This window comes from Cyprinodon variegatus, unplaced genomic scaffold (assembly GCF_000732505.1).
Source record: "Cyprinodon variegatus isolate N-32 unplaced genomic scaffold, C_variegatus-1.0 Scaffold388, whole genome shotgun sequence".
NCBI classification, from domain to species: domain Eukaryota; kingdom Metazoa; phylum Chordata; class Actinopteri; order Cyprinodontiformes; family Cyprinodontidae; genus Cyprinodon; species Cyprinodon variegatus.
Window position 1 is genome coordinate 326,042 of NW_015150841.1, and position 12,324 is coordinate 338,365.

General features: G+C 37.4%; 1 protein-coding gene across 3 annotated transcripts in view; it reads right to left on the reverse strand.

Moving 5' to 3' along the window:
* ca5a (carbonic anhydrase VA, mitochondrial) overlaps positions 1 to 11,685 on the reverse strand; it is a 15,582-nt gene extending 3,897 nt beyond the window's left edge. The window contains exons 1-6 of one of the 3 annotated variants that reach the window (XM_015387240.1): positions 11,580 to 11,685; positions 11,206 to 11,499; positions 5,096 to 5,293; positions 2,632 to 2,750; positions 572 to 667; positions 357 to 419 (exon numbers count right to left, since the gene is read on the reverse strand). In XM_015387240.1, coding sequence (XP_015242726.1) covers positions 357 to 419; positions 572 to 667; positions 2,632 to 2,750; positions 5,096 to 5,293; positions 11,206 to 11,344 — 615 coding nt within the window. In that variant the 5' untranslated portion in view covers positions 11,345 to 11,499; positions 11,580 to 11,685. The other 2 variants (XM_015387239.1, XM_015387241.1) reach the window with 2 other exon arrangements.
* Positions 11,686 to 12,324: the final 639 nt, after the last annotated feature.

Sequence of the window (12,324 nt, forward strand, 5' to 3'; positions counted from 1 at the left end):
AGCACCAGTAACTGTTTGATCAAAAGCAGAGTTGAGCCCACCCATTCCTAAACTTGGCTAAAAGCAGGAAGAAAAAAAAAATCTCCGATTTCATTGCTGCTAATGACCTAAAAACAATTTTAGACCCACAAATTATTTAACTTTCAACACAAAAAAAGTGATAAAACAGCTCTCTTGTATCAAGGCAAACATCTGAGAAACGTAATCAGTTTCTCAATAATTTGTTCTTTTTTTACTTTGTTTCATGCAAATATTTCACATTCAGTACTTATTTCTAGGCAAGTACAAGGATGATAAACTTTGAACCTGGAAACCGCTGCTCTAAAGGAGGCATTTTCCATGTTAGTAAAACTGACCTTGTGTCTGATACTTGGAAGAGCGTCGACCAGCTTCTGCAGCCCCTCGTGTCTTTTTCCCACCTACACCAAGATAAGACATTAATCTGGATTAAAGTCACAGTTCGTCTCTTGATAATCAGCTGAAAACAGCTAAAGCATCCAACACCATTATAAACCATTCAACAACAAGCAGCAGAGTCACAATCAAAGGTGTTTGTTGAATGAGAACGGACCTTCAGAAAAATTCCTATGACGGCGAGTCCGTTTTTCTCCATCACCGCCTCCTCGAACAGAGAGTACCTGTCAGAGTTCCAGTGGACCAAGTGGAGCTGAAAACACCCAAAACACAAGAGGACACGATAAAGTTGGACTGAAAACATGGAAAGCAATCTATTTTAATCAGCAGTGGCTGCAACCTGATGCCACACACACTTTCGCCCAAACCCAGACTGATGGGAACTGTGATGTGGGAACACTCCCAGCAACAAACACCCGGCTTCAGGGACAACATTCACACAGTCACTGGAACATCTTGTTACATAAGGATGGAAAAACATAGGAATAAATGTCCCTCATCCAAACAAACAAATATTAGAGCTAAGGGACATGGAGCTGGACAGTACTGGTTAAAGACAGCTCACAGCAGAGCGAAAAAAAATCATATTTATTTAACTTCTCCTCTCTCAGGAAGGAAAAAATACAGCAGATAAAACAAATACTCTGTTTAGACACAGACAGACATCCTCTAGCTTATTAGCTTATCCGTGAAGATTCTCAGTCATCCACGTCATGGTCAAAGTTGAAAAGTTCAGTATAGGGAACATGACGTGACGTTCTCTCAAACCCTCAGTCTTCTTGTCCAGAACAGGGATGATGTCTGCAAACGACTGTCTTCATTTGAATTAAAAACCCAAAATGATGTAATGTGGCTGCACGGACCACAAGTACACGTCTAGCATAAACCAAGCTTACAGTGCATTAATTTCAGTGCTGCTCACCACCAGTTAGAACTGAAGAAGCCTCTTTGATGAGAGGCAAAACGCCTTCTAGAAAACTTCACCTCCAGTTATCTTAACTTTATAACTTTAGCTTGTTAGCTCTTAAAAAACAAAACAATTTCTTGTGTCTGATTAAAGAGTAGGTTCATTTGAACAAACAAAGAACTAATTGTCATTCTTTTTGTAAATTCTGTCCTTTACCTGACCTGGAAATAGGGATTGGTTTAGAACAATTGATTTTTTCATCTAGTGTGATTTACAACAACAATGTTCACCTAGTAGATAAAATAGGTTTTGTGTCATGTTGATGAACTCATTTCTCCATAATTACCTCAAATGTTTTGTTCTTATTTATTTTTTTTGCCAGTAGATGCAAGTTCAACATTTGCAAATGATTAAAAAGTTTGTCTGGAACTTTCAAAAAAAAAAAAAAAAAAAACACTTGTTTGTGTTGCTTTGATCAAATGTTTTTAAATCTGACCTATAATGAGTTAAAATTATGTTCCCATAAGAAAAGGAGGACTTCACTGCCTGATGTGTTTTCGGGGGCTTTGTTTTAGCAAACTTGTTTCAGTTGAAGTGGCAGCCATGTTTTTAATTATTCAATCTTTATATTTATGTCCCTGTCAGCTTTAACACGAATTTAAACTTTTGCATGACAAGCGGATTAGCATTGTGTTAAATAATGAGCGCTCAGATGCTGGGTTATTAGAATTGTTGTGATTTTTTCCCCCAGCTGAATTCTGTTAAGAGACGCTGAGCCGTTTGTCTCCATGTAAGCCAGGCATCACTTTCTTAACTCAAGTTTGAATAAATACCACAGAGTTGGATTGCACAGACAAACTGACAGCCAATTTAAAAAAGATTGCAAGCTTAAATTGATAATATGCCAAGTTAAGGTTGGTGATCCACTTATAGAGCCTTAAATTGTACAACTGTGTGTATGACAGTTATTTATATGTTATAATAATATACAGCTTTTTTTAACCACACTAATTCAGCATCAAACATGTCTAAAAACATTTAATTCATTAAGAAATCTCTGGTCTGGGGCATTTTCACATTGTAAATAACCACTGACATCAAGGAAACCTTTATTGTTGTAGTATTGGTAGCAAGATGATCTGAAACAGAAATTTTTCAGGCAGAAGTCATTTTTTCAGGTTGCAGACAACTGATTTTGGTTTAAGTCTGGTTGGCATTGTTTTTGTCCCTATGCAGACACTCCAAAAGAAAAGATCAAACCTTTTTTTTTTTTTGATATGGAATCATGCTGGTTAATGCTGACACAGTACCTCTGCAGGAAACAGCCTTCGGTCCACAGTGTGCTCTGAGCCCCAGTCGTTGGTCTCACCCCAGTGGAAATGGAACTGACACAGCCTAAACTCGTCCCGTAAGGGACCCCCCTTCAGTGCTGCACAACAAACAAAGAATGTGCATCAGCACAAGAGCTGCAGGATATCAGGACAACATGCATTAATATTGGTGACTTCAGATAGAGGTTTTATTGAAAAATAATTAGCACAAACTTTTGTTAATTCTTTTTAGTTTCTGAATAACTACGTATTAAAACTCTTCCTGAAATAAACAAGTGCCAGAAAAAAATCTATGGCATGCAGAAACTGAATCCCGAGGAATTTGTGAAGATTTGTTGCAGCAGATCAAGGCAATTCATCAAGATAAGATTTTTGATCGTATATTGTATACGACACTCTTCACAGGACAAAAAAAACAAACAATACTTCATGATAAAACAGCCATACAAAAAAGACAAGAAAAACGTTAAAGAGATGAGAACAATATATATTCAACATAATACAGCATAGACCTGGTTAGAAGCTGATCTGAATGAATAGATCTTCTGTATTAACACAATCAGGACAGTGCAAAGATGGAGGCAACGCAATCCACAATGTGGGGCCTCAGCTCTGACAGGCCGACTTCCCCCCTTGTGCTACAAAGAGGAACCATAACCAGCCTTGGACTGGAGGATCTCAAACAGAGAGAAAGGAGTTCAGCTCCCAAATGTCTGTAACAGAATGAAGCATAACTACACCAGGGTATGACCAAATATGGAAATTACCTCCTCATTGTAGCTACGGCTAATATAAGGAAATTCAAATTTGAATGTTTCTCTATTTTTATTTTTCTAGATCTACATTTTAAACTGTAGAAACTGTTTTTCACCCACCACCTTCTATTAATAGTTTTCTGGGATTTAGCTCCAATCCTCATAAGGTAACTGGGTCAGGTGCTCGCACAGCAAGCTTTAATTCTGCTCTCTCCAGCTCTATGTACACATTTTCTATAAAACTGAGATCAGGACTTTGTGATGGCCACTTGAAAACACCGACATTGTAAATACTTAAGCAGGAGGGTTTACGTTATTGTTTATAAGAAGACCCATTTGCGCCCAAGCTGTAACCTCCTATAATATTTTCACATAATGCTTTCTCTTCTATTTTCTGAAGTGTACCAGTCCCTCTGGCAAAAATGGACATATTGTAACGCTTCCACCTTAATACCTGGCAGCTGGACAGGTGACCATCAGACTGTAGAAAATGAATTAAGGGTCCTTGTGGAAACATCTTAATAATGCAGAGTGGAAGCCCAATGGTTTTCTGTTTTATTCTTAACCTGTTAAAGGGTTTGGGGCACATTTTCTGCCTGCTATACAGAGAGGGGGAAAACATGACATGTAGGTGTGAACTGATTGCCAATGAATGCTCTTCCACTGTGCCGTGAGCTGGACACCATTTTAAACCTTATAAAAAAAAGTCTGTGTGTATAACCATGCATTTTTTTTTTTTTTTTTTTGATTTACAATTTATTTGGCAAAAAACCCAAACCTCTTTCCATGTTCTCATTATGGAATGCTGTGTGTGTGCAGATTAAAGGAAAAATTAATTGAATCCTTTTTGAAAAGAGGCAGCAACATAACTGTGGAAACAGTCTCTAGGTGTGCTGCTTTTTTTTTTCTTCCACAAAGGCTCTGGAGGAACAGGTTGTTCAAGCAAACCACTGACCAGGAACATTCCAGGAAAGCATAAAGGGAGGGACTACAGTCCCTAAAAGTAAATACTGTTTAACTTTTATGGTGCCAACTTTATAAACATAAAACAGACTCAAGTTGCCTTCTTCTCTGCCATTTATGTTGCTTAAAATGTGCCATTGCACATTTTCTTAAACTGAGATCAATAAAGAGCTTCTTGGTTTATACAGGAGTCATAAATTCCTGCCCTCAACATTTCACTACATAAACTGTTTGTTCTTTCGATTCTGAATACAAAGCAGGGAGATCTAACTCATTTGAACATTTAAATACATCTGAAACAGGCCTCATATTTAATGTAATGCTATGTTGATAAAAATCTGGTAATTATGCTGCCAAAGGTACAATTTCTAGTTCAGACAGAGATCTTTAACAAATAAAACACGAGTCACATGAGGGTCACCAAATGCACATGGTATTTTGACTTTAGGGTTGATTACTGGATTTTCATACATATGAGTGGGGGTCTTCAAAGGGGGAGTGGGGGAGGAGATAATCCTCTTACATAGATCAAAACATGCATTCTCCCTGCTGAGATTTCCCTGCAATGCACTCTAGATTTAAAGAGAAATTACAGTTTGCAGACAGGATGTCAGAATAAGGGTTCAATGAACACATTTTTTACTTTTTAGAGAAAAAACAAACATTTATTTCTTTCAGAAATTACCCATTTGTTTATCTTTAACAAACACTTAAAAATGACTCACTGTTCTTGTTTGTGGTGTCGTCATATTCGACCAGAAAGGAATAACCATTATTCCAGATTTGCTGGCAGGTCTCTGGGTCGTAGCTCGTCACCAGAGGTTTCAGCTCCGAATCAAAGACCGTTTTTCTCACTGCAATATCGATGGGAGACTGATGATCGCCTCCTGGTACCACGAGGGGTCCCTGCCACATGGGATGCACTGGAGAGGAGGAGAGGGAAGAAGAGAAGAAGAAAAAAAAAAGGGGGATAAAAAATGTAATAATACATTAGATTTCATTACGCCGATGCCGCTTCCATCATTTCAGTCAAAGAAAGAAAATGCTGACACCTACTTTCTCTGTTGTGCTCTGCCTCCTCCTGCTTTTTCAGACAGTCCATTTTTAAAACAGATCAAAGGTGCTTCACAAAAAACAACATATATAATCTACAATGAGGCAGCGCTACAAAGATCCAGTCCTTCGTTTCTTAAGGAGGAACTAAAAGGACAAAATGAGTCAGGAAGCAATGGTGCTTCCTTCTACTCCTCTTTTTTTTAAAGGAAACTACTAAAAAAGAGAGAAGTGGGCCGGCTGTACAGAAAGAGACTTTCGGAATGTCCTGGCATTCCCCCAGCTCCACTCCACAGCAGGGGAAACAGACCAGGACCTCTGGCAGGTCAACGTCTGTCAGTGGTTCTGACTCCTAATTACCCCAAACTCTATTTGCTTTCCAGAGTATCCCGTTTCTCCTTCAGGTACAGAGAACAGTCCAATTAAGGAGGAAAACTGTATCTATTGTACTTAAAGAAAAAAAAACATCCTTTGTCAACCAAACCAAAAGAATCAGGCAGAACAAGCTGGTTTCCCCTTCATTGACTCAGCTGAAGGTTTAAAGTCTCTACTGAGGACCAAGCCGAACAGGTCTGACTGGGAGCTGACCTTCATCTTCAGATTACACAGGCTCCTCCTCCTGTTGTTTCCAAGTCACACAATAGCTGCTTTCACAGCCCTTTCTGCTCAAACACTGCATTGTTCTAAGCTCTTTGATCAGTTTATTTCGTTAATATTTCACAACATTGTGAAATCAGCTACCGGTAAATGGACAATGATTCAGAGACCAAATCTCAGGACAGGCTTGATTTGAGCAGAGGGAGGAGCTGATGTTGCTTCACCTTGGACTAGGACACAGGAAGAGCTCTAACAGAGCAGTTTCGGATGACCACAAAAGCAATACAATCAATTAGGGCTCAAACCATCAGATTACTGTCGATTAATAGATTATTGAAATAATTGTTAACTAATTTAGTAATCAAATAATCATTAACTGGAGTATAAAGACTCTAAAACATGCCTTTAGCTGACAGAGGGACTCATTTAGAGCAGTAATTATACTAAAATTGTGTAAAAAAAAAACAAAACAAAAAAAAAAAAAAAAAAACTTTGCATTCAAGATTTTTTTTTAATTTAATCTGTCATTATGCTCTATCCAGAATTTCTGAAGGGGAAAAGTTTGAGGGTGACGTGGTTTATTTTCGAAAAAAGTCTTTAAGGAATCTTTGGCTATCTTATTATTAATCAAAAACATTATCAACAGATTAATCGATTTGCAAAATAATCATTAGTTGCAGCACTAAAATCAACAAAAATGAAAACTATCCATCCATCCAGTCCATCCATTTTCCGTCATGCTTATCCCAAGTGGGGTTGTCAGGGGTGCTGGTGCCTGTCTCCAGCAGTCTATGGGCGAGAGGCGGAGTACACGCTGGACAGGTCGCCAGTCCATCGCAGGGCAACACAGAGACAAACAACCATTCAAGGAGAATTTAGAGAAGCTAAATAACCTAACAGTCATATTTTTTGGTCTGTTGGAGGAAGCCAGTGTACCCAGAGAGAACCCACGCGTGCACAGGGAGAACATGCAAACTCCATGCAGAAAGACCCTGGGCTGGAAATGGAATCCGGAACCGTCTTGCTACAAAGCAGCAGTGCTACCCACTGCACCACTGAGCAGCCGGCTTTGATTAAAATTAGAAACTGATAAATTAATGACCCTCTAAAGACATAGACCAAAAATTATGTTTAGCTTATTTGAAGCTGAATGTGTGATATTTAATATTTATCTTGATAGGTTTTTCTTTTTATTAAGTCATTCTAAAAAGGTTCCCTGAATTTAAGTTTTGTCCCAAATGTCACAATGACATAAACAAGCGCCTGTTGATAAACATGAGAAACAGAATACACAATAACCTAATGGCCTACATAAGAGTATAATTATAATTCAAAACAGACCAACATGACATAAACCATAGTGGGCATTAATCGCATTTTCCATAAAATCACAATAAAAAAATACAACTTTCAAACTGTAGAGGCACTCAGTTCTGTTCACATTACATTTAAAAAGACTTAGAGGCAAATCTTATTTATCCAAGCCCATTAGTTTAGCTCTACTATATAATCTCTCATTTTATCTTTCTTTGTAAGAATGTTATTTTTAAAATTTTGATATAGGGGCCAGCTTTTATTTGAGACAAAGGGATTCTGAAGTCACATAGTACTCTACAAGAAAACATATCTAGATGATAAAATAATAAATAACAATAAATAAAATTGGTTTAAATAAATGTAATGTTTTCAAATGTGTCCAAATAACTGGAAGTAAAAAAGAATCACACTGTAAGGAATTTAGTTGAATCTTAAATGTGTACAGGGTCGTTAACTTTACTTTAGAAATTATCTCTGTCCTAATCTAGATTCTCTTTTATAAACCGAGTCACTATTTGTTTAAAATATGTAATATTTAATTTAGACAATACAGAAATGATTTGGCCATTAAATTTGTTCTTTAAATGTCCCTTTCCAAATAAGCATTAAAAAACGTAACGCACTCATCTATACTTTCTTAATTAAACTATAACATAATTCATATACAACTGGACTATATTTAGTTGTATTTAAATCTCTTTATATTAGTTGGTTGCACTGGCCTGAGTTGGTTTTATACAGTCAACTATTAAATAAATAAGATTGTTAAAAAAAGGTTCCTTTATTCCAGTAACTCTGTTCACCAAGTGCAATTAGTTACATGGCTCATTTTCAAGCCTTTCCTTCTGTTAAATATTAGGGTGAACATATAAGATGGGTAGTAATATAACAGGGGCCAGACTGTAGTAAATCTAAAAAAAAGATTTAGTGAGAGCTATATAAATTATTTTAGGCATATTATGACACAGACAAACTGATCATTAGGAATGCATATTGATGTGTATGGTTGAAAAAAAAAAAAAAAAAAAAAAAAAAAAACACAGAACTTTCGAGTTTCCATCAACTCCAAACAGAAACTTTACATCATCATAAGATGAGTTTAATTTGCATTTGTTTAATTCAGCGAATCAAAAACATTAGCACTGAGCAACATACTAGGGCTGAATGATTTTGTCAAACCAATATTGTGATTGCCATTTATTTTTTATTTTCCCTTGAAGACACCACAATCCTATAAATGTTTTAAATACGGGTTTTTCGTGATCCCGAACGCTTGCTTTTCCAGTCTGTTGTTGCAGGATTTTACTGTAACCTTGGGCACAGTAAACCGTACTCTCTTCTAGGGGTGTGCAAAATAATCGTGATGATGATGCATCGTGATTCTAATTTTCGTGATCTACTGCATCGATTCTTGATGCCAAGAATCGATTATTAATTTTTAAAAATGAATAAATAAAATTGCATGAATGGTTGGCGAACATCAGCCAAAAACAAGTGTAATACCACTTCCAGTCCAGTAGATGTCGCTGCAAATGTGTTGACGCACGCTGCCTTGTGTCACAAGCATTTCCGGCCGCGGGATACTGTGCTGAGTCATTCAAAAACAAAACATGGAGGAGAAAATATTGCAATGCATCGCAATAATTCAAGTATCGTGATGCATCGTGATAGAATCGCATCGTGGCCTGTGAATCGTGATTCGAATCGAATCGTGACTTCTTTGGCGATACCCACCCCTACTCTCTTCCCAACTGTGCGGTTGCAAACCCACTTTAAGCAAATTACCGCCACCTAAGGGCTGGAGGGAGAAATTTTGCCACTCATTCTTGTAAAATGTAATAAATGGCTCTGTGATTTGAAAACTGCATTTCGTTCAATTGTGAATATATCTAACATGCAATTAATTGCCCAGTCCCACAACATAGTATATCAAATATGTTTATCAGCCAGCTATTAATTAAAAGCCCACTGGTTTTAAGTCCAAACATGTTCTTTTCTAAATTGCTGGCAGAGCACCCCAGTGGAGGACTTTATATAAGCCTCCAATTTAAAAAAAACTGGCGATCTCCAATGGAGGATTCTACACGGCCCCATCGCCACAAACTCGTTTTTATCCGTCATCAATCGGGGTGTTTTAAACGAGTGTCCCTTCTGCAGTCTGTCTGAAAATGTTTTTCATGTTTTTATGGACTGCGTCAGACTAAAGACCATTTTTAGCCTTTTAACAAATGTTTTTAGTCTTTTTGGCACCGTTTTTACAACTTTTCTATTTATTGGAGGAGTGTGTCAAAACAAAAGCAACAAGGCAAAGGCCAGACTTTTGAACTTTTTAATCAGTGAAGCTAAAATGGCTATTTATTTGTCCCTTAGAGACAGACTGCAGGAGAGACCTCACCTTCACGCCATGGGTCTGTGGAAGTGCAACGTTAAAGGCAGGATCAGGCTGGAGTTTCACTTCCACAGAGCCACACAGAACATGGAGGATTTTATTCAGGTGTGGGGGTTTTAAAAACATTTTATGTACTGTGTCAGATGATGGAGAACTGCATTTTAACAAGCTCCTCATTTAATGATTTTTAACTGACACTTGTTTAACTATAATAGTGATTTTAACTGACACTTGTTTTACGTCAATTGTATATATGTTTGAACTGTGTAAATAAAGTGCTGTTAAAAGTCAAACATGTTCTCCCACACGTTTTCTTTAACAGTCATCTGACCTTATCAATCAGTCCAAAAACATATCTGTTAATTGATCGTTTTAGACTAACCTTAGCTGTGATTGTGTGTGTGTGTGGTTGTGTGTCTGGCATGTCTAGGATTTAACCACTATTTTTTTGGTATTTATAAATGTCAAGAAGCTGGATTGAGACTTTGTTGTATTCATGATCAAAGCACCACAATTATAGACTCACACTTGACAAATTGATCAAAAATCTTTCAACTGAACAGTCATACTGGAGAATTTAATAAAAATCAAGCTGTCCTTTATCATTTTGGACACCAGATGCCACCAAAGAGAAGGGTTTTTTTAAGCTAAGAGTCATGTGCACTTTTTCATACAGCTGAAAAAAAGTTTTGTTCCTTAATAACTTTAATTTAACATTAAACATTAAAACTGAGCTGAATTCAAAGAGTCTGATCAGCCCAGTTTGGTGTTCCTGTTGTTTCTCATTATCCTGTCCCATCTAGTATTTTCTGTGGATCACTTCTTCAAAGGATTAAAATGTCTCTCTTTTGTGGCAAAACTAAACTGATCACTTTGGGAGCTTATCTTTTCAACAAACATCCCACAGAGAAAGCAAGCAATGTTTCCAAGCTGATCATGACACATCACAGGAGTCGAACATGAACTTCATTTATGATTGTGGCTTAAATGTTCAGCTTTGCTATACAATTTCTAGTTTCTGCATGTTTTCAAAAAGGATAAAGACAGCTTATATAAGTGGGTGGTGTTAGGAAGGAATCTGGACTTGCCAGACCAGCTTGGGTGTGTTTAAACCTTTGTGAAGGGAAGGGGAAAAAAACTGAAGGGAAAGGTTGGATAAAGATCTAAAAAAAAAACAGACTAAATAAAAGAGAGGATAAGTAGAACATAAAGGTTGAGGTTCATCGTGGTGCTAAAATCGGATAGAAAAGCTAAAGAGTTATTAGGAATAGCAGGTAATGCAAACTACCAATAAAAGCTTTCATTTAACTACAATAGGCAGCTATGTGGGGCAAAGGGCTCCAGCTGGGCATAATTAGGCAAAGTCAACACCTGGCCGTGCCTCTCTTAAAGCAGTATTTCCCCATTTCCTCTTTCTTTGACTTAAAATGAAAGGTCCACACTAAAACACAATGAAGTACAGATAATATCTCTACTCACTCTGAGACAGCACATATTTGCTGGAGCATGCTGTGAGGTTGCACTGTCGGACAGGAGTTATCCTGGGACTCCTGACGTGTCTGAGATGTCGCTGAAGATGAGAGACCAGGGGTCTAATCGCTGCAGAGAAAGTGACCATTTTCCTCCTGCTGAAGATGCCCGCTTCACATAAAACGTTTTAAATATTGTATCGGCTTTCGGTAAGAGAAGACCCGGCTAGCTGTTAAAAGTCCGAAGTTAGCAAAACAATGTATCGGACGGCTGCTGCTTCTTCCTCTGTATCCTTCTGCACACCTAAAGGGCGGAGAAATGCGTTTAGTTCGACCACAAAAACAAAAAAAAACGTGTAAAGCAAAGCTATACAGACACACTACCTTCGTTTTTAGCAGCTTTTATTGCGCCGTTCGCCGCGTACGGCTGAAATAGACCCTCGGTGGTTCACTGGAACAGTCGGGTACAGTGGGAGGGGGGGCTTGGAATCTGACCAATCAGAGGCCTCCTCTGAGGGGCGTTAGCAACAACATGACAACGGATAGGAAACTGTCAACAGTTTAAACTGACGTCACAGTAATATTGGTACCTTTGTTAAAGAGGCAAAAATCTATATATAATAGGTTTTACGTGGTCAAATACCAATAGATCACACCACTCCACAATAGACTTGTTAATTTCTTCATCCTCCATCCCATTCAAATGCCCCACTAACATCATAAAATAATAACATATAAGAAAAGAAGATCAATCTGGAAAATTAAAGGGATACTAGAAACTGAACAATACGCTACTAAGAGACCTGACTTTTTTTTTTTTTTATAAGGTTAAACTACTTGGAATAATACATCTGATAATTAACATATGACCAACTTCCAGAAATGTGAGTCCTTCAAATTTAAAGCTAAGGGATGTACAATATAAAGAATTGAAATCGAACACTGAAAAAGAAACCAAACTACTTGAAGAGCTGAACTCATTAATAAAAGACACACCTTTAGATAAGGAAAAAAGAAAAAGAAAAAAGAAAAAAAAAATGCAACTTGAAATTAATTGAATTTACATCGAATTAGCAAAAGGAGCATTTATTAGATCAAAATGGTTGGAATATGGAGAAAAAAATACATG